The sequence below is a fragment of the Motacilla alba genome, chromosome 5 (assembly GCF_015832195.1).
Source record: "Motacilla alba alba isolate MOTALB_02 chromosome 5, Motacilla_alba_V1.0_pri, whole genome shotgun sequence".
NCBI classification, from domain to species: Eukaryota; Metazoa; Chordata; class Aves; order Passeriformes; family Motacillidae; genus Motacilla; species Motacilla alba.
Genome location: NC_052020.1, coordinates 18,200,635 through 18,225,781, shown reverse-complemented (window position 1 = coordinate 18,225,781; position 25,147 = coordinate 18,200,635). Strand labels below are relative to the sequence as shown.

General features: G+C 40.1%; 1 protein-coding gene across 2 annotated transcripts in view; it reads right to left on the bottom strand.

Annotated features, from left to right (window-relative positions):
* The window catches only part of LRP5 (LDL receptor related protein 5), a 127,609-nt gene that overhangs the window by 72,420 nt on the left and 30,042 nt on the right, over positions 1 to 25,147 (bottom strand). Inside the window, exons 2-5 of one of the 2 annotated variants that reach the window (XM_038136849.1) lie at positions 23,801 to 24,197; positions 9,470 to 9,667; positions 5,729 to 5,925; positions 3,916 to 4,047 (exon numbers count right to left, since the gene is read on the bottom strand). In XM_038136849.1, the coding sequence (XP_037992777.1) occupies positions 3,916 to 4,047; positions 5,729 to 5,925; positions 9,470 to 9,667; positions 23,801 to 24,197 (924 nt within the window). The remainder of the gene's footprint in view (positions 1 to 3,915; positions 4,048 to 5,728; positions 5,926 to 9,469; positions 9,668 to 23,800; positions 24,198 to 25,147) is intronic. The other variant, XM_038136850.1, reaches the window with a different exon arrangement.

The window sequence follows — 25,147 nt, the reverse complement described above, 5'->3', positions numbered from 1 at the left end:
AAGTTAAAAAAATAGAATAAAAAAGAACATTAGCTGAAGTCCCAGTTTATCCTACCTATTACAGCTTCATTGCAATAGAGCCATGCTAGTAAAGACTTGGGAGAGCGAGGTATGGAATACTGAAAATATCTTGCAGGTATCAGCCCTGGGTAATAGGTTTTAAAATGCTATCCAACTAATTCCAATTCATATACTTTGACTAACTTGATACTATGATATCAGAAAATTATGTGCAATGAGAGTAAGAACCTTTGGGAATGCAGCTCTGAAAGGCAGAGGGAATTTAGGAAGTCAAGTGACTGCTTACAGGAAATATATCCACATAGAAAAAACACGAAGATTTTGACATTCCTTTAGAAGGCCTGCAGTGATAGCTGTATGCCAGTGACACTGAACACAGCAGAAAGAAATTATATATTTTCCAGAAACACAAGAGAACCATGCTGCTGAATGCTGTTTACAAAAACCAGCTCAGTCTTGGAAGGATGCAGACACGTGGCTGCTGTAGGAGAGACTGGGATCAGGGTTTAATCACAGTTAGCTGGCAAGATGCACAAAAAACATCTAGACTTCCCCAAATGTGACTGACCTGAACCACATGGCCAATTCACAGAAGGAAGGAAAAAGCAGGGGGAGTCATCCAATATTCTGAGACTGCAGCTTCACCCAGCAAAGCAAAACAAACCTGGTCCACAAAGGCAGAACAGGGTGCAAAGATCTGGCTCCATTTCATCTGGAAACATTCACTTTAAGGGGTATAAATTACAGCAAAGGTGCACCAGGAGTTGGAGTGAGAAACAGACAAATTCATGCCATTCACTGTGCACAATGAGAAGCATGAGGAAGGTCAATCTGCTCAAAAGAGGTGACAGGTATCACCTGTCTGCCCTGCTGGGTAAAAATGGAGCAAATAATTTACTGTTGGAGACAAGGCAGTTAGCCATTAAAACATTTGTCTTTCTCACAACACTACAAACTAGCACATGGCCAACAACAGAACTCACTAACTCCTAGGAAGGGAACCCCAGGAGAGGAGAAAGAACAGCTTATTGAAAGGAGACATTGCACACAAACAGAAGACTCATAAATCAAAATAATTCTGTTCATAAAGAAAATAAATTTGATCCTTAAGCAATGAAAGCAAGAAAAAATTCAGGATAGTCCTAAATCAGCAAAATTACTAAAAGAAGGCTCCCAAAGCTTGTGAAACTCCCCCCCTTTTGCTCTGCTTTTAACTGGCCTATTTGCTGGTACAATTACACAACCCTTCTAAATGACTGCAACCAAATTTTGGTTCCTTTCTCAAATATTCATGCAATTGCTCAAGTCAGCTTAGGAAAGGCTTTCAAACAAATTAACAAAACAAACAACCAAACAAAACACAAATCAAGAAAACTACCTAGTCTAAGAACTGAAGCTCCATTTGGAGACATGAAATTTCACTAGTCAGTTATTCTTGAAAGTTACAAGGTGTCACCAGTTCCTGCTGAGTAGGAGGCCACTCTCCACAGGCACAACCAGAACCATCAGGCTCTGACAGGCTTTACAAACTGTGACTTCATTACCTTCTATGCCAGCAAGATCAGGTTCAGACACCCACCTAAAATCATGTATTTGACACATCCAACAAGACCACAGCGGTCCAACACAAACTCCTAAGTCACTTCAAAGACCAGAGCTTGCACGTTCACTTTGCTAGGAATATGTGGTCAGAAGCAGCTGATTTACCTTCCAAAGTTTTAACTCCCTTGCTTGTTGATATGGAAACTTCAAGGTAGTGCAGAACATTTTCAAGCCAAGAGAGGAAAACAGACCTAGCACCACAGGTCTGCAAAACAATAAATTTACCTGCACAAAAGATGTACACATTCCCAGAGGAGAACATACACTTGATGCCAGTTTCTTTCCATCTATCTATCTATCTATTATTAGTGATGGATATTCACTGTAAAGGTAATTTTTAAAAATTTATTCAGAGCAACTCTTTAGAAACAGAGAGAAAGCAATATCATATCAATGATTAGTTTAGTCAAAGTAAAAAAATCCAGAGTTTCAGAGTTTCATTACATACAGGTGTAACTCAGCAAAGCAAATACTGGCACAGACTGTCCTTGAATTCATATTTTTTGTTAATTACCTAGGCCCTTTACCATTTGTAAACAGCTACAGAGTGCTCTCATCTCTGAACATTACCAATGTATGTAAACTTCAATATTCAAGAGAGCTAAAATCACCTAAGCACCCCAGGGCTTTTCCGCTCAAGAATTCTTTCTGACAGACATACACAGTAACATTCTATAGTTATATTTGCACCAGTAAATTCCCCATGTGGACAGGGATTTTGAGAACAGAATGCTTTTCCCTTCTGCAGATAAACCCCCAGCAGCTTTTGTGCGATTCACTTAACAGCCTGAAATCAAAGCAGCTCATATGCCCAAGTGACTCTGTACTTTTGCACCTCTGCCCAAGCCAACAGGGAACAAAATGAAGAGGTGGTCAACACCCGTGGGTCTGCAGCTCCTGCTACATGATCACTACAAAGGGCTCGTGTGGAGAGCAAAAAGTCAGTTCCTTGCAACCAAGGAGTTAATGAGCAAGATGGGAAAGAGAAGCACATGGATGTTGGCATGAGGCAGACAGGGAAACAAAAGATGTGGGGCTTGGGAAAGAAATAATCCATAAAACTGAACGAAAAAGCTACATTCTTATGCAAAACCAGATTTCCTGTTCTCATCCCACTTTTTTGCCCTCCTTTGACAGAAAACCCTTGGCAGACTGTCTGGCCTGACAATGGAAAGGTGAAAGCACAGTATAAGCAGTTGGTCCTGCTTGTGCTATCTGCCAAAATGCCAAAAGCAGGCTGACCTTCATTCCCACTGTCAGAAACATGAGGTCAATATGAATGTCTAAAAAGGCTGTCCTGAGCATTCAGTGAGGGGTTTTTAAAAGCTGTGAAAGGGAAAATTTCCAAAGCTGGAAGGAGTAAAGGGAAAAGTCTCTTAGCAGCTGCAAAACTACCTTCTAAGCCTTTCAATTAGAGTAGGATGAGCTAATAAAACCAGCCCTTAAACCCTGGAGATTCAGTGTTTAAACTGTGCTTCTGGTTTACAAATGAAAGGCATCTCTTAAGCATGCTCTAGTACACAGAGGAATCAAGCCACATCAGAAAATGATTATATCATTTGACTAGACTCAAAAGCACACTGGAGACAGGCAGCAGAGTCAGCAGAACACTCTCCAAAACCTTGCCTCCTAGTGTTCTATCACCATATCAGTGTTAGTTGCCTGCTTTTCTAAGATGCATCTTTAAAAAACACTTCTCAATCAATGAAAACAACAAGTTTTCAAAGTATACCACAAGGCTCATTCAACCTGCGGATACAAAATATGCATCTAGTTACACTGTCTAATTAAAAGGTATACTCTAGCTATTTTTTTCTAAACAGCTTTTATTGGTGATAAACAACCCTCTCCTACTTCTGAGGGACATGGACAACTCACCTAGAACAGTATTTTCTCAGTTCTCTTAACAACTCAGCCACCACCACTTTATCACAGACCTGTTCTGGAGGATGAATGGGAGGGAGCAGAAGTTTCTCCACTGTCCAAATGGAAAGATGTCCTACATTAACTTACTTCTAATAAAATCCTTCAGCAATGGGTTCCACATACTACTTCATTCCTACAGAGAACTGGCAACCCTAATACAGACAAAATGCTCTGATTTCTACAACAAGGGATTATTTAGTTCATGAAAACCACTGCCTTTGGTAGCTTGGTGGGAGGTCTGTACGCAAAATGACATTTCAGTTTATCAGGCAGCTCCTCTCAACTCAATTCTTCAAGGATCAGCTCTGAAGCAGTGAACCCAAACGACACCAACACCGTGACTGTAGAAAAAAGCCAAGTTCCTACCTGCTTTGCACGTCCTGCCATCGTCTTCCAGCTGCACACCAGTGGGACAGGCACAGCTGTAGAAGGGGTCCCTTGGAGACAGCAGGCACAGATGGGAGCAACCACCGTTGTTTTCTTCACATGGAGTGTGAACTTCAAGAAACAAAGCAGATTTAGTTTAATTTTTTAGAAGCCCCTAAGCTCTGTTTTCTCCATGAGGAAGAAATTACAGATCCCAAATGACCGGCATAAGCTTTAGAGGAATCACAATATAAAATGCTTGATTTCATCCCCTCCCTGGCATCTTAACTCTAGGGGGACCTAAATTGAGATGTATGCAACTGATGGGATGACCAGTTCAATGAAAGAAAAGAAAACAACAAATTGTACAATTCCTACATTACAGTACTGCTGCATGTACAGGACAAGGATGGACATATGACAACTGAACACTCTTTTCTACTTTAGATGGGGAAAAAAGGACATGGAACTGTAATAACAAGTAATTATTGGTAAAAATTGCCATTTATAAAAAATACTTGCAAGAAATCTTTTGCAAGATTTCTGCAAAACCGTTGTTTGAATCATTATATGAACTACTTTACTACTACTTTACTTTAATATAAAAGCACAAAATGTCTGGCTAATTTGACTTTTGTTATTTCCACTGACACTCACAGAGCAAAAAAAAAATGGTGAGGAAGGAATCCAAGCCTGATCTTAATGAAGTCAATGGCATCTGAGCTATTTTCAGCATATGCTCTTTCTCTGTGTGCTGTATTTTCTTTGTGACTGACTCAAATAATATGACCTAAGGCTGGGACATTCCTGGAGCTAAAAGCAATGACAAGAATTCAGCACAGACAAACTCTTATCTGGAGCTGTGAGATAGAGCAGGGTGCTGTGCATACCCAGTAACCTCAAGGAAAACTTGCACATGTTCCATCCCCAAGATGATCTCCAAACTCCTTTTGCTTACTTTCAGGCCTGTTTACTCACATCCTGTTAACTTCATTGGAATAACAAACGTTATCTTTAGGGAAGCAGATTTTACAGCTGGCATAAAGAAAGGAGCAGTCCAAATGCCAAGAGTATTTCCTCTGGACAAGAGTAAATTCTTCCCAGAGCTACTCTATACACATTTTACAACACTGATTTTAAGTCCCATTCTCACAATCCTAAAAAAACTCCAAAACCTCCAAAACCAGCTGCCACATGGAATCACATGAACATACAAAATACATGCAGCTCTACTGAATTTTCAATACTCTACTTCCTTTGAAGTAATACCAGAGAATATACATAAAAACAGAGGCACATGTGTGCTCACATGAAAGCTCAAAACTAAAACTCTTCCATACAAAGATGTGCACAAGCTACTTGATATGTATTGAAGATAACCATGATCAAGTTTGGACTGCAAAAATGGCACTTATAAGTACAACATGAAGATAATATATATTGTGGCAATTTTACTTTTTTTAAAAAAGTAATTATAAGCATTTATTACAGATGTCTTTAAAGCAATGGCATTAAAAAGATGCCAGGTAAGTTGGTACCATTCTTGTTCAAATATTCCAAACCAAAAAAAGTCACTGAAGTACTGCACTGGATTTTGGATTTTGCTACCAACTAGGACAGTGAGTGAGTTCACACCAACTCGAGCCTAAATACTCAAAGCAAGGCACAGCATTCAAGCACTTCTGCCTTTAGCAACCAATCCCTTGACAAGTGTGCAAAACATTAAACTCCACACTGACCACCTTTCTGACTGACGTTTCCCCTGACAGAGAAGCAGCAGTCAAGCAGGGGTTTGAGGGCAAGCAGGACGTACAGTAGGGCTGCCGCTCCGGGCTCAGGACCTGGATGTCCATGGGCGAGTAGAGGGCAGACAGGATCTCTCTCCTCTTCTCTCCCGTCCGTTTGTTGCAGGCGTGGATGGAGCGCGTCTGCCAGTCCGTCCAGTACAGAGTGTCCCCAGACAACGTCAGCGCGAAGGGATGAGTAAGGCTACCTTCAACAACTTTTTGCCTTTTTGGGAGAAAAAGTAAGGATTAAGAAATGGATTGCTTCCACTTGTTACCATACACACATGAAAAAAAATTGGCTCTTTAGAAACTCATGTAGGAATTGTTGTCTTTCAAGAGATTCACCTGGTGATAAAAGTGACAAGCAGGCTGAAAAATATAAAATAAGGTTTTACCCCTTCACAGTAATAAGGACACAAATATATTGGGTTTCAGAGCATCAAAGTATCTGATTCAGGCTCTACACTGACCCCTTAAGTTCCTTAACTTCAGGAGCTGTGCAAATACCCAAACACAAGTGACTTTTCAAGGAAACTTAGGTCCAAAGAGTCCTCCTTTGATTACAGCAGTATATGACATCTTTGCCCAGAACTTCAGTTGCGCTCAGTCTTTTCTTCTAGCAGAAAAAGGCAGAAATTACCTATGAATCCCACTAAACGACCCCCCCTTAACTTTGTCCACAGCAGAAATAAGTATTTTTAGATTAATTTTTAATGTAGAGCAAAGGTCAGTTATACTCTTCCTAAAACTAAATATTTATAATTAATACAAATCAGAAACATATGAGGTGGTTTTTCAATGACATATAGCCACACCTCCGAGAATAGATGAACTGGAATCCATAAAACACATGACATTTCTAACATGCTTTCACAGGATCCCAAAATTTACACCTGCTGCAATAAATGTATATAATTTATGTATATATTTAGATTCAGTAGTTTTGAAGATATTTACTAAGTCAGAGAAAAGACACTGGACAATACCTCAGTCAAACCACTAGGTACTCAGTTTCACAAAACCCATGCATTTTATGTATACACAAAGGTATGCACACACCTTTCAAACAGTGCAGTGACACAGCAAAGCATTATTCAAAATTTTTCATCATATGACTTTGAGAAAGCTGAAGTCTCAGGGTCATCTTGAAGGAAAATAAGGAACTTAATTTTCTTTTACCTCTATTAAATCTATATTCTATTTTTTTTCCGCTGAAGATATTTCAGGAAAAACAAAAAACAGCTAACATTTGGCAGGGAAAGGACTCGGTTTCATTTTGAGCAGCATAATTTGGTAATTATCTGCATTTTCCAAGGTAGAAGGGAATAAAAAACACCCCCAAAATTCTTGATATATATTCAGACATGGACAAGTTTAAAACAGACTGACACATACAGAAAAGTATTGGCATACACATGAGAAAACAAAATTATTAATAATCTTTCTCTTCTACAGATAAAATTGAAACTGTTCTAGAAATTCTGTCTAATTACCTCTACTTCTTACCATAAAACACAACATAATAAATACAAATACTAATTTCACTTTCTCTTTCCACTCTCATCATTGCTCTTTCCTCTTAACTAATAACAGCAGTGGCTGTATCCTAATATCGTAACAGCTGCTTTCCACTATGTATTGCCCCTATTTCCATCATTCTTAGATATCAAGTCTCCCTTTCTCCTGTAATTACATCCCTTGAAATAGTTCCAGAAAATGTGGTTGCAAATTGAAGCTTGCTAAGAGGCAGATTGCTCCAGTAACATTAATCCACCACACAGAATGCAAATTTCCTTTTTATTTAGATTTTGAGGTAATCCTGAATGGATTCTGGGATGGGAGTGGTGGAAGCATTTGAAACATCACAGATTTCTTTATTGTCATGGATGAGTGAAACTTACTCCATGTTTAAGGAACAGAAAGAACTTCAAAAGTTACCATCTAGTCTGAGTCCTCACTGAAATACACCTTAACACCAGAATCCAGGAGTCCCAACTTCACAGACATCTGTTTCAACATTGATCAGTGGAATAGAAAAGTGAATAAATAAAAATTTCATTTAAAAGGAGTTATGATTAAGATCAATCTTCATGGCATTATATCAATATGTGTAACATGTTCAGAGTTATTATGTTGGACAATACCTAAAAGTTCACGTGCAGTCAGACATCAGGAACCTCCAGAATGCACCCTGTATAGGGATAATCTGACCTGAAGTGTGTATTTACATGCTCTAGCAGCTCAGTAAAATATGCAAGGGTGAGCCAATTTTTTCTTAATGAAAAACACATTATTTTTTCCTAAAACACTATTTGATTTATGGTTCAACGGAAATCTGTTTGGGAGGTGGGGCATTGATCTATCACAAAGTAATTTGGATAGATTGCTGGAATTAGTGTATTCAAAGTCTTGCTCCCTTTCAGGTGGCTTTTTTTCTCTACCTTGAAATGAACAGAATAGATTTTGCTTGCCAATTACAACTTCAACATTTACACACACATGCAAGTAAAGTCTGTACAATTTGTATGTGCATGAAAACCCCAGAAACAGCCTGGAAACCTCAAACTCTGCCACTCTGCCCCCAAATCAGACAAACATTCATGCTGAATCGTATGAAAATCTTTCTTTCTGTCTACAAACCTGCAGCCAGACTTGGAGCTACCACTGCCTTCCACAAAGGCCTTTTCCCTCGTCTCCACTCTGGACTGTCAGTCAATACTTGTCACTACAATGCCACCATTATCCAGCTCTTACACAGAGCTCTCAAAGGAACTTGAGAGTGTTTTATAAAGGATGTCAATATTGCTATTGCTCTTTTATGACTGTGAAAATCAGGCATAGACTGTAACTCAGAAAAAAAAATTGAAAAACACAATGGAAAATTATTTTTGGGGGGAAGGCATATTATTCTATTACACAGAAATGCATAAAATAGAGCTCCTCCAACTTTTTACCAAGGCAAAAAAATTTATTGACACAGGCATTTAAAATGTTATGAAATCATGAAAATGTAATTTAAAACTACCTGAAGACCAAAGCCAGACAACATGCAGAGATTACTTTGGCAGGACATTTTACTGCATGTGACACTCACCCTTCAGGACCAACAAAACCAGCCCATTGAGCACCACACAGAATTGAAGATGCAATCTCAAATGCCGAAGTCTGCCCTGCCTGAAGTGTCACTTCTCCACGTCTACAGAAGCCAAAACTTAACAGCACACTTGGACAGCAGCCACCAAAAAACTTCCACACTGTGCTTTCCGGCAAGCTTTAGGAAAATCTGCTTCCTAACTGCTTGTTGTTTGAAATAACCCAAATTTGCTTAATTAATAGGCATGACATAAAGAACATCTCTGGATGGGGCCATGGACCCAATGGTCCTCAATGTGTATTTCTTGTTGGTAAAAAATCAAAACATTAACAATACTGTAAAATCCCAGTCACAAGTTAAATGTTATATTGTCTAGGGTCAAGAATAAGCATTTCCAACTATTTTCAAGACAAGTAAGAAAAAAAGAAGAATCCTGCTGCACAAGAAGGCTGTGAACAGTCCATAGTGAAATACTGATACAAACACTCTTGCTTTTAAAACCAGTTTATAGTATGTAAGGTTATTTTTGTAAGCCTATTAAGAACTGCAGTTTAAAAAAACCAATAAGGTATTTGCATTATCCTAGACTACTGGGGAGAAAAAAGTCCATTTCAAGATGAACACAGAAAGTGAGAAATAACTTATACCTTATTATAGATCAAAGAGAACTTACCTAAAGGAACCATCCAGATTTGCCCTGTGAATGAAACTCAGTTTTGCATCAGCCCAGTAGAGTTTCTGCTCGTCGAGATCTATCGTGAGTCCATTTGGCCAGTAAATATCAGAATCTACAATTATCTTCCGCATGCTGCTGTCCATTCCTGCCCGTTCTATTCGAGGTGTTTCACCCCAGTCAGTCCAGTACATGTACCTGAAAGAGACACACACACACACACGAATGAGGCCACAAGACATGCTGGGATAGCAGCTCTTTGCAAAGCCTGTAATGGTGCATACGTACAGCAGGGTACAGACACCGGTGTTTACTCCCAAAACTTTCACACACTTATTACAGCAAATCAAACCCCAGGCCCACAGGGCACAAAGTAAGTCCTTCATGAAACCATCTCACAAGTTTTGCCTCTGTGTATTTACCATTCTCTTCCAATGCTGAGCAGTACCTGATAGTTACAAGCACTTACAACTGAGTATTATCCTTGTGTGGTCAGTTACTACAAGTTAATATCCTATATCACATTCTGAAGCAACTATTACCTATCCAAGCAGGCAATGACTACAACTTAACCTCCTTTTGCAAATTCATGGAGAAAAAAAGAATAAAATCAAGTGTACTGAAATTTGTTTCTATCAAAAAATAAATCACAAATCCATGAAGAATTAGAAAGACATTAAATTTTTGGAATTTTTTCCCCCATTCCTATCCATGTCCCAGTTTCCCTGTCACTCCACCTACAGGCAATGTAAGTAGCCTGAATAGACTCGCAATAGATTAACAGCACATACCGATTGGAAAGGACCAGATCAAAGTGGGGCAAATCACACAACATCTGCATGAAAAGCTGAGATTGTACAGTTACAAGAGAAATGGTCTGGTGAGAAGAGGACAACCAGTTCACAGCTGGTAAACATCACCCAGCACCACACAGGCAGCCTGCAAGTTCCACATGCAAACACAACACAGCCAGCTCCTAGCACAGCTGCCTCGGGGTGCTCAGAGAAACACGCTGCTTTCCCAATGCCATGGCAGCCTTTTGGGCCATGGGTCTGTGTGAGAAAGCCTTTGCCCTGAGGAAGCTCTCAAACATAACCAGGGATCTGTTCACCGGACCCATCACCTCCCCAGGCTCCCCGCACACTATTAGACCAACAGGAGCTCCAGATGGGCACCAGCTGGGCAAGAGCACTGAACTGCATCTGAGCTAAGTCCTCCTAACACTGGTGCTCCAGAAAAGCATGGTAAAGAGACATCTATTCAGTCCTGCACTATGCTTAGCCAGATGTTTCATAACCTGGCTTATCTCAGACCCTCAGCTCCCCTGAGAAGACAGCACTCGCTGCGCAATCACAGTAGGAGCCACGAAGGAAGACGAATGTGGACTGTGAAAACACACTTAAGCTTTATGCTTTATTTTATGGGAGAGAATCCTGTCCATACTTCAGGGGTGATGCAGGGACTACATTTGTAATTGCTGTCATGTTCCTCTACAGGGGGATCATGCTCTCCCCTTTGCAGAGCAAGAGCCCCCTGAAAACTGCAGAGGCTCTGGAGCTGCTTTACCTGCAGCTGGGCCATCATTTCAGCCAAGGAGGAACAGGCAGCTCTACAGCTATCACCAGCAAATGTCCCTCACAACACACTTAACCTTAAAATGTTCTGATCTCCATGGGCATCCTCCACCCCAAGTGAGGCAGCTCTCCAGTTCCAGGGCAGTCACAGCACCGAACACAGCAGCATATACAATCATGAGCAGTTTACCCCACTAAAGAGGGAAATGTAGATAACCATGCAGATGGAGACAGATAGCAATTGCTCACTTGTATTGCAATACACGTACACCTGAGTGTGAGGTCAAACAAGTTTTCTAGCTGAAATAAAAGACTTCCATGCAGGTGAGTCCACAGGTTTCTGAGATAGCTCACATTAGAGTGGCTGAGGCACAATCATGTCCCCAGATGCCTTCCCAAAGCTTCCTCGGCTCTAGCAACCAGGACAGATTGACAGATCCTGAAAAAGCAGCAGCAGTAGCTGAGAGCTGCCCCAGTTCAGAGGACAACCTATGAATGTAAATTGCCACTCATTTTGGTTTTCCTTAACAAGTCAGGCTGTAATTTGTGGCAACTCAGACTGTGTGGGGAAGCAGCTATTGACAAACAACTGAAGACAGAGAAAAGCAGACTTAAAAAACCTGTCTGCACAACCAGCTGCTGAATCACAATGTGAAACTGATATGGCCAAATACTCATTTTTGGTCAGGTCAAATCAGTTGTCTGATCCAGCTCATCTGCACTAACTTGCACCACCAGCATCCAACTCTACAGGAATAAAGACAGACAAAAGATAGACTGTTGAATGAAGAAAAATGTGGCTATTAGAAGTGACTTTGGGCCATAGCATGTGGCTATTGAAATGCGTAAGTGCAGACTAAAAAGGAGCTTAGACCAAAATTAAAAATCCCAAAATTAAAAAAAAAGTTACCTAAAAGAAAAAACAAAAGAGACAAAACTAGCTAAGTCCAATTAAACCCTTAAAGCACGTTAAAAGGATAAGAAAACATCCCTTAAATTATCATGGAATAAAATTCCTCTCCTCAGACCTTCCATTAGAATTTCAGCCTGCACTCTCAATGCATTCAGATGAAGGAAAAAAAAAAAATCTGTAAACCAAAGGGCCCTCACGGGTTTTCTGTGATATTAAAGGAGCCTCTTCCTCAAAAAAATAGTGTTGTTAATTTCATAGGTGATGTGCGTTTACCCTTGGCCTCACAGAGACTGATGTACAAAACTAGTACTTTCAAATTCCTACACAAATTTGTTACAGGAAAATTGCATCTCTACATTTCAGCTCATTAGCAGGCACCAAGCTCAGTGTTACTCAAAGGTTTAATACTACGTGGTATTAGCAAAGTAGCTGCACCCCAAAGGAAGGGTCAGCAGTATGAAGATGCATTTAAGGCAACATGGACAACAATCTGAATGCAGGCAGCCTTTCTTCAAAGCGCTTCTCTCTCAGGTGGACTTTTCTAAAGCAACATGTCCTGTCACCACCTTGTCCTGACAACAGGGTGTCTCTGCAATCCCTCAAGTATCATAAAGCTGATCTCAGTGAACTTTTCTGAGTATACTGAGTCTCTGCACTAATCAAACACCTAAAGAGGTAAAGGTTTCCTTCCCTCTGTGTGCTCCACAGAATCCCATGGTCCATCACAGGAGCACACACCAAGCCATGGAGTGGCAAATACAATTTTTGCCTCTTTTTCAAAGAGGTTTCCGTCCTTTTATCAGGCAGCAGGTGCTGAATTGCCAAGAATTCTAGGAAATTTGCTCTGGTTTGGGCATCTCTCAGCACATCAAGACACTGAATTTGGAGTCTGGAAATCAATGTAAGAAGCTGCTCCTACAGCAGGACTGATCTTCTCTACTCTAAGTGAGCCCATTTAAAACCATACCACTGCCAAATGAAGCACCTCTTCCCCGGTGCCCACCCCTGGTGTTGACATTAGCATTCTACAAGGAAAAAAATGAAAAAAAACCAAAACCTTTCAGTTACCTTAGCAAATAATCAGTCTTCCCAATGTTTCTGCAGCAGTGGTGCTTAAACAGAAGGAGCAAAGAATGGCAGCAACCAGCCAGCTGAAGGCACCTGTGAAGCTTGCCCAGAGAAAGAGGCATTTCTCATAAACTCCCCCATGGCCAATCACTCATCTTTGAGTCTGCAATTAGCTAGGGCAGTCCTTCCCATCCCTCTTCTTCCACTTTTCTCTAGCCTAACATCTAGGCTCTTTTGACTTTTTTTTTGTTGCAGCACAAGGCACAACAGAGCACTGGACGTGAGATTCTAACAGGCCATACAATGTCACGTTTTAACTGCATGCCTGTGAGGGATTTTCAAGAATGCACAAAGTGTCAAGCTTTCCCTTTTTTGCCCTCTTCTATTTTGAGTGACAAAGCTAGTTCAAACTAAGGTAAAAATGCAGTGTTCTGGCTGGAACACAGAGTCACCTGAAGACAGAAATTTTTTTGCATAAATTATAAATCCTAAATAAAAGAAACATCCATGGTTATTATGGAAAGAATGACACAAGCTTAGCTACACCAGCACTGCAAACTTAACTGGAACAGTAATAAGAGAAATTTCTGGGGCAGGGGGAAAACCTCCTTGCTATGATTTGTGATGAAGAAAAAGACAAAGGTTAACTATCCTTGAAATAACCCATGGATCTGATTAAAAGTATTAGTCTCCTGTCAAAAGTACTGAAATCTGCTTGCAATAGTTGGTTCATCAGAGAAAGAGGAATACAGGAAAAACAGTGGAGAAATTAAAGATTTTAGTAATGTCCTGAAGTAATTAGGCCTTACAGGTTGCATCTTCCAAATGCCTCCAGTCTACAGGATCAATTCTTACACAAAAGCAGACACTTTTGGTTTGGAACTTCATGGGCAGGGGAAGAATATGGCAAAAGCTTCCAAGTGGCTTCTCAGAGAAAGGAATCAATCTGCATGCTTTAACAGTTTATACAGTTTATATGTAGGAACTGATTTTGATTCATCCTGATTTAAATTAACCTTCATTCAGGAGCCTGGAGTGATAATTGACTTATTATTTCGGGGGGGGGGGGGTGGGGGGTGGGGGTGGGGGTGAGGTGGGTGGAAGGCTTTCCTGAATTTCTGTTTTAAAGAATGCTCAAAAGTCCACATCTCTTATTAAGAGAATGCTTAAAGTCCACCTCAATATAAAACAAGCACTTTCAAACAGTCCAGACATCATCAATGTTTCTGGGACAAATGATGGTTCAGGACTGGGGTTTTTTGTTTTTCAAATAGAACCTATTTTCCATGTGTCCAGTATATTAACAATCCCTACCGTTTTTATTTCCCCATTTAAAAAAGAAACCCAGTATTTAGCCCAGATAACATTTCAGAAAAATAAGTAGACTAAGCAAAGAATCTCAGTCTGGCACTACCTGTGCTATTATGCCTCCCAGTTTTTGAAGCCAGCTGAAGAAATGCACACTGAATAACAATGAAGAGCCTAAGGCAAGCATTTGGGCAGTTTTTTTGTCTGGTTGATTTTCTTGATGGTAGCGGTGGTGTTTTTAAATGTAAATTCCAGAGTTTTAAATACCTCTGGGCCAGGGCACACCATAACAACTGTAAGAAACTAAAAATATCAAAACCAGTATCTTTGTACACATTAGATTGATCACATTTTAGGACTGGCATCTGAGGAGTTTTATATCCTCCTTGCATGGCAACAGGTCAACAAAAGTCTAACAGCACTGAGGCTGTCAAAGAAAATGAAAACATGAATTCCTAAAGAGCTAATGAGAGAAAAAAAAAAGCCCTTGTGAGCAAAGTCCACTGCTAAGCAGCTATTGCAAATCAATATCCTTAAAAAAAAAAAAAAAAAAAGTAACCAAGCAGCACTACATAAGCTCTAAACAAAAAGCAGACCTTGGACAAACTCGTGGGTTACTTTATTTAGTTCTTCAGAGATGCTAAAGTGTCTCTCCCCATCACTGGTTTTAAACCTTAACTCCAGACTTCCAAGTCAGAAAGGAAGGAGAGGCAGGGCGATAAAGAAACTAACATCAAATAATAATTTCACAGCACTTGCACCAATTCTGTCCCTAAACTGATCTGCTACACCAAAGAAACGAGCTGGAACAAAGCAGAGCAAAAGCCAAAGCTCCATCAAAGCTATGATGGAAATGTACACTTTGTTCTGAACACACAGCCACCAACAGTCCATCCAGTCCAGTGGCCAGAAGCACCAGACCCAAGAGAGTACATAAAACTCAGTTACTGCTCTGTATGTAAGCACATACATGTAATGTGTTACATATATTACAAATATGTAACATATATTACAAATATGTAACATACATTACAAATACGTAAGCTCTATATGTAAGCTGCAAGCTTCACAACCAAGCTTTCTAGTCAGAACTTAATTAAATGCAGTTCAACTGCAGCCAACAAGTCCTTGGGTTTTGGCATATAAATTACCACATTGAATCAGGGCTTAAATGGTGCTTCCCTCCTATCAGAAGAATGGGACTGAAAACCACCTCGTAAAAACAAACAGATTTTGAAGTTGGCAAACTGCACCCCAGTGGGGTTTTTGTTGGCTTTGTTTTTGGGTGGGTTTTTTTTTTGTTTGGTTGGTTGGTTTGTTTTCTTTCCCGTGCTTAACTCATTTTAAAATTCCAGGTGCAGGAGCAAAACCAGGATGAAGACCCATTTCCCCTCAGTCTTAAAGCTGCAGGTCATTTCTTATTTCCCAGTGCTTTATGTCTCTGGTCATCATTTTCACAAAGATTAGAAATCAGGGCTGTGCCCTCCAAGAGTATCCAATCAGCCATCTGAGCTGGAAGGTATCACAGACAAAATAAAAAGCAGCCAACGTTGCCCAAACACTTTTTCCATCTCCCAAAATGCAGTACAGTTGCCAAACCTTACATAACCTGCTTACACAAAAGGGGCCAGTTGTACAGATGATATAAATCAGTACAAACTTCTCCAATTTCAACAATGCTCTTGAACTTATACAAGCCCATGGCATAAAAGAGGAGTTTACAGGAAATTGCTATGAAGTTTAGATTCCTGCACATTTAAAACTTACTTCCCCATCCCACCTTTAAAACTACAAAAACTCCACTGTGAAATTAAATATCCCCAACTGTTTAGAGGAGAAAAGAATGTGTATCTCCCATAGCATTAAGCTGCAAATTACTTCTTTTTTTTCCCAATTACCTTTTTTTTTCTTTTTTTCAAGCACTGAATTTTGAGACCTGGATGTCCTTGACAAAATCATTACATTAAACCCAAAAATATGCCACAGCAGGTAACCATTACAACTAATCCCATTGTATTCAAAAATGTGTATAAAGCAAACAAAACCCTTGAGAAACAGCCTTCTTCTCCACTACAGTTTTCCTACAACGTCTTTTATTCTGATTTATTCTTTGAAAACACACACTGGTAAGGTGCTCTTAATGACCTCTGTGGCCCTCTGATCAGCTCACAGCAGCACGTCCATGTCTCTCTCCTGCTGAGAAGCCAGAAATGGGCACAGCACTTCAAGAGTCCTTTCAGCTGAGTAGAAAGGGAGGCTCCTGATCTGATGGCAGCACTCCTCCTGATGAAGCCCAGGAGTGCTGTTGGCTTTCTTGACACCAAGGCCTGTCTCACAGTCAGTGCATTGACCCCAGGTGCCCTGCTTCTTTCATAAAATGTGATTTATTTTAGAAATGGGAAAAATAGTCCAAATCTAAATACATTCAACTCATTTTAAGACACACTGCAGACACTCAAAATTCAGGGTATCCTCACATGAAAAAGTGCAGAATGAACTGCTGAACTCTCCATCAGCTGGTGAGCTAGACCCAGTCATTACTTAACTACATTTACCTGAAGTAAAACCTAGATTTCTTCCTCTCTTCATAAGAAAACACTGAATTAAAACATATTTGGACAGTCAAGAAAGATTGTATCTACACATTGGACTGACTTAATGGAAGATGGGGTGCAGCAAATTTATTGAACAACAGTAATCCAACTGTGTAAGTCAGGTGCTGGTGGTTCTCTTATCCACAGATCTCACAACTGCTTAAATGTTTAGTTCAAACCAAGGCATTTTATGTTTCACTGTGCTGATGCACTTTAACTAAATGTTTAGGGAAAGGTACACTCCAAGGTACTCTAAAGACAGGAATCTGTCAAGGCACAGAACTTAAGCGTGTTCATTTGCACCCTTGTAATTTCAAACACAGTAAAAAACAAAACCCTGAGAACACCCTCAGCAGGTTACATGGAAAAATTCTTACTTCAGCTCATACTAATGCTTAATTTTACGTGAAAAAAAAAAAATTGAAACATGTTTTGAGTTAAACCAAAGCAACTCATTCATGACAAGCAGAATAGTGCCAGTCCAGGTGGACCAACATGTTGTATGTGCCACATTATGCAGCTATAAAATGCACCCAACTACATCATCTAATCAAAGAGCTTCCATCACCTCTTTGGTGCCAGTGCATTCCTGACTTCACCCAAGAAACCACTGCAACACACACTGGCACTGTGACAACTAAAGCCATCCTGTTGTTCCTTCTGTTCCCACAAGAAATGGTATAGAAATTTAGAAGATAAAAATACAATTCCCAAACTTAAAAGAGTGAATGTGTACAGGGCAAAGAAGTATATATATCCAGGACTCAGGATATGAGGAGTCACAGAAACTGCAGCAAAAGAAGAGTGCAAACAGGGGAGGGAGTTCAATGGGGTTTTTAAAGAAGTCTACACATTTCCACCCCTTTCCCATGCAATTTTGGGGGGTAGGGAAGAAGTAAATTACTTTTACCCCATCATCTCTGAACAGGCAGGTCTGCTCTCAAATGAAGCAAAAGGTCTTTGAACAACATATGCCCTTTAGTCATATCTATGAGCAGGAAAAGGGAGAAATAAGCAGAGGAGACTAATGAACTATTTAAAGAAAGGCTGTCACCATCAAGGACAATCATCTGAAAATTAGAGTAAATAACAATTCCCACAAAAACCTCAAGTTTCTTATGCATGAGACTATTTGCAGCTATTTGGAGGCACATATCAAAAGCCTTCCAAATCCCAGAAATTACTGCCATACCAAGATACTGGATATGACTGTGAACCAATTTTACAGTTGAATACTTTTCTTTCATTTTAAGATAATAATCGTGCTACTCATATATTACAGAGTTTCAAATAACTAACCAAAAGCTTCAAAATAATTTTATACTTGCAATTAATTACTAACTAGAAGCACACAGGATATAAAGTAATCTCTATCTTTCAGGCAGCAATAAGCATGTTTCACTCAAAACCCGGGCATCTTCTGCATTTTAACCAAGCAGACACAAGTTAGGGTCTCGAAAAAGCACAGGCTTCTTTACTCAGAGGATGTTCCTTGCTTTTCTTCTACACTACTTGCAACAGTCACAAGTTTTTCTTCAGTATTCCCTCTCCTCTCAACTATTCCAGAGGAGATTAAGACCAGAAGATACACTGCTTAAAAGATGTCATCATTCACCCTTACTTGTATCGGAAGCTTCAGTCTACTGCAGCTCATACAGATCCCAATAATTCCAACACAGCAGGCCAACATGCTTAACCTTTAGTACCTGCCATGCCGCTGTGTGGACCAAGGTCCTGGTGAGCCATCAGCAAACACCAGTGCAGTTTGAAGTGCTGACATAAGCACAGTTGTGAGTTACAACAGCTCCAGGTCTTGTTCATGGCTTTGCTGTGACACTGAGGAAGCACTGGATTAACAACTAGGAATGTCTGAGGCTTTTAGTTTTAGACTATGAGCTGAATGCTTTCTGATTGTGATAGCCGTCCCTTCCATATCCATTTTTAAGTATCCCATTTGGTGCATTTACCACCTAATCCTTTCTTTGGTGCCAAATATTCTTTAGGTCAATGACAGCCACCGCTTGCAGATTTTGGCTAATTTGCCATAAGCAACCTGAGGCAATGGCTAAGCCAGGCTATGGCATACAATCCCTTAATGCTGTTCTGACACGATTAGACATGTTTTAATCTCTGAACTAATAGCCATTCTGCAGAATGCCAAAACAGATCATTTATTTTTAGTACTCAGTAATTTTTTTCTTATTGCTGCATTCTAATTCATATCTTATTTCCTTCCCCCGAAGCTTTGCTATTCCAGAAGGGGAAGATTGCTCCATAAATGAAGTCAGCTTCTGGGGTGGTCCACTGGCACCAGCACTGTCTCTGCCCAACAGCCCCACACTATGCCATGGAAGATTTTTTAAGAATTAAAATGAGGGAGGAAATGTAGACAGCAGTTTGCAGCTTTTCTTCAGTCTGTCAAACCAGTCCAAAAGTCCTCATTCTCCTCTTTCACAAACACGATTTCTACAGATCCCACCAGAGTCAGCAGGCCAGCTCAGGCATGGCAAATTCAACAACCCCAGTGACCACACCAAGTTATACCCACACCAAAAAACCCACAAGACAGCACACCTTTTCTTGAGGCAAGCAGTTTTTATCTTTCCTTAAAATAATGATTTCACAAACATTTCACAGATGTCTCATTTAGCTCTTTGTGCTTTCAGCAAACAGAGGGGGCAGAAATTTCCCAAGCATTATTGTCTGCTGAGCAAGGCAAGCTGTAGAAAATACAGCCTGGACTTGGACAGTAAGCTCACTGCAGAAGGCAATACAGCAGCCATCACACAAGTAGGAACAAATTCAAGATTTATATTAACCAAAGTAAGTATCTCTAATACATTGTAGACTTTATTAATGTGAGCTAACTACTTCATTAAGCACTTAGTGAAAATCAGGTATGAGGATTATGGATATGCTACAGACCCTCAGAATCCTGTGTAAAATGGAGAAGGTAGCAAGCATTGAGATTTTTATGTCACAGATTTAATGACCCTTGTCAACACACATTGTAGGGTGTTCAGATCTAAGACCTTCACCACAGGACTGAGAATTCAACCATTTGTTTTGGCTACTCATTCATGCATTCTTTTGAAGACTTCTTTTCAGGAAACTGAAGTTTCTTGCCACGACACGTGATAAAAACTTGTTTTTCAAATACATTCCTCCTTCTTCAGACAACGTTCACGACACTTAAGTTTTTGGCATGGCATTGCAGGGAATTTGAGCTACCTCTTTTAGCTGGGCTTGAGTAAAATCTTTACATATAATAAATTCAGATTTGTTAGAAGTTGCTATCCTGAAAACATGTAAATACTTATGCAACGGTGTCAAACTCCAAGTTAATAACACCAACACTACTGAATTCCCCATCAGGGTCTACCTATCAAGAATTTACATAAATGTTAATATTCTACAAAGCAATACCAAGAATTTAGCCTAATGTCCTTCATTATATAAACTCAGCTTAACATACCCTACAGCAGAACTGGGATCTAATTGTTCAAAACAAAGCATCAGTAAATTTATAGAAAAATGTTTTGTACTGTCCTCTGTCTTAGTGCAATTATTCTTCCCTGACATGAAGGATAAACTCTATCACATAGTCTGTTTCCTTTAATTCCTAGAATATACAGTGAATTCAGCAAGAAAATTCTAATGTGTATGGGAAAGAATGATGTTACATATTAAGCCAACTCTTGTTAATCATGATACTCTTTAAGAGTATCAGAAGACCCTGTACAATGAATGATTTTCACTAGCTCTGGGAAGAAGAGAGACCCACAGACAAGCTTTAAATGTCCCACAGCTTGCCTTAAAAAATGAAATTTTAGGAATGCACTGAATGATCGTTAGGGGAGAGGAATCTCTCTGTCTCAGTCATAACCATGAGATAATCACTGCCCTTAAAGAAGGAAGATAGGCTGAGTGTGCAAAAGATGCAGCTCTCTTTAAAAAAAATGTAACTACACCACAATCATCTGACTTAGTACTTAGGAAGCCCATGAGAACATCTAAAAAATCATACCCCTGAATGTCAATTGGAAATCACAGAAAAACAGTCTTCCAAAGGAAACTCCAGAAGTCAGCTTAGCCCCTCCCCCATCCCTCTCCCTCTCCCAAGGCTTGGTCATTACACTTCTGGTGCTCCTGAGAGATGATGACGGTATTTTCAATATTCTCTCAAATGAGTCTATGTCTTGAAGAATCACACTCAAAATGGAATAAAATCTACTGATTAAGCAAACACCACTCTGGGCATAACACCCCACAACATACAGTCCTCCATCCACCTCTGCAGAACAGCCTTACTAAGGCTAAAAGACAAGAGAAGGTGTCACCATTCTGCACAACCACATGTTATTATCTCAAGAGAGATTAGATTTCTTTGACTTGGAGCATTCTAGAAAAACCCATGTTTGGATACTAATAGCATCAGCTAAGCAATTGCAAACTGCTTATTTGTCCCATTTTGCCTCTGGAAACCAAAGTTGACTAATAAAGTTTTCTTCCTCATTTTCTAAGCTTCCCACCCCCACTTCTCTAGTAGAAGCTGCTAAAAGGACAAAATCACATCTATGGAATGGAAATTCTTCCAAACTCAAAGCAAATGACTAGCCACTGGCAGATTGCCTCAACCAGTTTTAAGAACCCTAGTCCGAGCTGCATCACATTTCACGATCCAGAAAAAAATCCCACAGACTTACTCAGGTGCTCTGATCTAATACTGTTCTGACAGTTGTAGGATCAGTACTAGCCACCTGATTTCAAAAATTTATTAACAAAAAGACAAAAATAAAAAGGTATTACTAAATTATTCTTTTCTCCTACTGTTGCCCACGTTTCTTCCCAGGAGAATACTTGGAACAAGGAACACATGGTTCTGTGTGAGATAACCCCAGAGCCTGCTGTGCCAAAATCAAATGTCATGATCACTATTTCACAGATGCACCTAGGAAATATTTCAGAGCAACCAGGTGAAACGACATGGTTGTAAAAGCAAACCTGAATGTTTTATTCCAGAAATATATGTGATGTCTGATTTTTAAAATTATCTTTAAAGTTTAATGTATTAGTTTTTCAGGCAAACTTGTCTGATTCAATGCTTAAAGAATCACTCAAAAGGCAAGGAACTGCATCCACTTAGGAGAAGTAAACTTGGCATTGGCATTTCATGCAAAGTGCCATACCACTCTCTGTAATCCACCTCCCCATGAAATACTCAATTTAACATCATATTCTCTCTTTAAATATACTAATGAACTCAACATCTAATTAATCAACATTAGTTAATTAATTCTGCATATATTACTTGCTGTCAGGATACAACAGGATTCCTGTTAATTTGTTTAAAACCCCTCTATATAACAATTTGCTGTGGGGAGAATTCCTTTCACCTAAAGGCACCTGTAAGGAAGGCAGGATTAGGAGGATAAGGGCCCCTCTGGAAAAGTCCTTTGGCCCAACAAAGTCACTCCACTTCCCCTTTCACTGGTAATGGCTGTACCTTTCCAGCCATTATCTGAAGGATACAGGCAGCTCCAGCATTTGACATGTCAACAAAACTAGGGATTTTGTTTCTTTGGGTACACACAGTTTCATTTAGCCTTTGTATGCCCTTTATGTATTAATCATAAATGTACCTGTCACACCTCACATTCATCTGGAAAATCTTACGCAGGAAACACTGTAAAAACAGCCACAGCTCCAGCCTGTGGCACGGAAGGTGCTGACATGTGATCTTAAATTGCCCTCTGTTGCCTAGCTTCCATCTTCACTGCTCACACACTTGAAGCAGGTAGTTTGTCAAGAAACTGCCCATCTCCCAGAGCAGGATAAACCACCAAATACTTTATGATTTATACTAAGCCCTTGCATTTATTCAGCATCATTTTGCAACGAGGGGAGACTCAGTGAAAATATCAGTTAATACCAGATTTTCCTACAGATGAGAAACCTACCTATGTATACCCTAGAGGAACATAAAGTGACCTCTGAGAAAGTGTTGTGAAAATGGCAGCAGATCAGTGGCAAACCAGCGCACTTGTGTGGATCCCTGCACACAACAGAAACGCACTTGAGCTCTCTTTCCTTGTTTTCATGAGGGTCCATCTAGCACAGCACATCTTCAGTCATCATTGCAATAAATGCCAGGCCCAAAGGACACAACACCAGCACTGCTTGTGCACAGGGAGAGCAAACAGCACATGTGAAACCCTGGGGAGGATTGAAGAGGGAGGGAGGAACCATGCACATACCTGAGTATTTTTAAGACCATTAAAAGTGACACATGCAGCCTGCACTCTTACTGCTTCTTAACATGGTCACTTCACAGCATTGAGAATCCAGTTTCACCTGGATTCTTTCCCTTGCTGGCACAAACATTATTATTCAACATCATCACTTAAAAATATCCTAATTTTGTTTACCAGAGCATAGTAAGTAAGAATTCCTGTTTCAACGCATGCAGACTTGCACATGTTGCTGTCTGCATTAAATAGACATCACGTATAAAATCAAAGTTAACTTACTAAACAAGACAACTGAGAAAATAATAATAATAAAATGCCTGGAAAATTAATTACTTTTCCAAAGTGCAACAGGATAAGCCAGGTAATTATACTGGTTGAATATTTGGCTGGGCACCTAAGAACCAGCTGTATTTTTTTTTTTTTGGCTCAAGGTCTGGGCTGCCATTTCTTGCCACAAAATATTTAAGCTCAAACATATGTTCTGTTACAGATCTTGAGAAAAATACCTCGGGAAAATGTTAAGTGAAACAAAAGACTATGTGTTCCTTTTCTTTTCAGAAGTAATAACTCAACATAAATCACCACAGTATCCATTTAAGCATTTAAGCCAAATTAATATTTACCCATGAGCCGGATCCAAAGCTATTGCCCTGGGCTGATCAAGGTCTTGCCAGAAGAGGACTTTTCTAGATGTTCCATTGAGATTAGCTACTTCTATCCTATTGGTTTCTGAATCCGTCCAGTAAAGTTTTTTCCCAATCCAATCACACGCCAGGCCGTCCGGGGAAACCAGACCAGAAATGATGACATTCTGCACCACATTCCCAGTTTGGTTAATGTAAGTTTGCTTGATGGCTTCTTCACTCACATCTGTCCAGAAAACGATGCCTTGTGAATACTGGAAGTCAACCGCAGCAGCATCCTCTAAACCACTGACCACCACCGTGGACTCCAGCTTCGTGCCTCCGGCATCCACGAGCCGAACGTCCCGCCGGTTGGCAAACAGCAGAAAGGGAGATGCTACAGAAGGGAAAAATGAAAACACGTTAGCATTGCAGGCACCTACAGATGTTCAAGAGCTGACTATGGATGTGGCACAGGAGGATTTCCTCTCCCAGACCAGCAGGGCAGGGAGTAGAGAAGTGCCACCGTATCTAAAAACCTCTTCCTTCCCTTTGTCAGACAAGGGTGTAAAAGAGAGATGGAAGAGCAGGCTCAATTCTTTATCGAGGGGTTTGAGAAGCATCTTCCACACAGGAGTTCACATCAAGACCTTTCAACAACACCTTCAACAACACCTTCTGTCTGTCGTTCTAACAACAGACCAATTAGAAGAAATGAAGTGTTTATGGTTTAAAAGCTTGGTTCAACCAGCTGAATTAGTAACAACACGCAGAAAGCATGCTCTGCTGCCTTGTAGCAGCAGGCTGAAAGCCAACAGCACTCGACACAACACCCTGAAATGCTCCTACCAAGCACCCTCCCAAACAGCAAAAACCATGACAGTTTCAGAACTTCTGTCTTCTCTCCTGCACCACAGCAAGAGAAATTCAAGACAGAGTTTGAAGGCAGACAATGGTATGGGTTGTGGGTGTTTGTGAAGACTACTGTTATCTGAAACAGGCAGCGAGAGCAAAAGCACAAAGGTTTCCCAGCTTCCCCAGTCTCATCCCAATTTTTCTAACTCAAGCAGTAGCTGCTGAAGCTCTACACCAGTCAGTCACCTGCTGACTCCCAGCTTGACAGGCAACCATTGCATTCCATGTGCTGCCTCCAATGCACAGTCAGCACAGGTCCAATCCCTTGCTACTCAAGGAACAACACATAAAAAGAGAGCAGCATATATTATATCTCCTATGGTTCAGCCTGTCATACAAATACCTTCAGTTTTAAATTCATGTTACTGTATGTAATATGTAAGAGTTACTTCTTGATATTGCCTTTCAGATTCAATTTCTCCTGCACTTCTT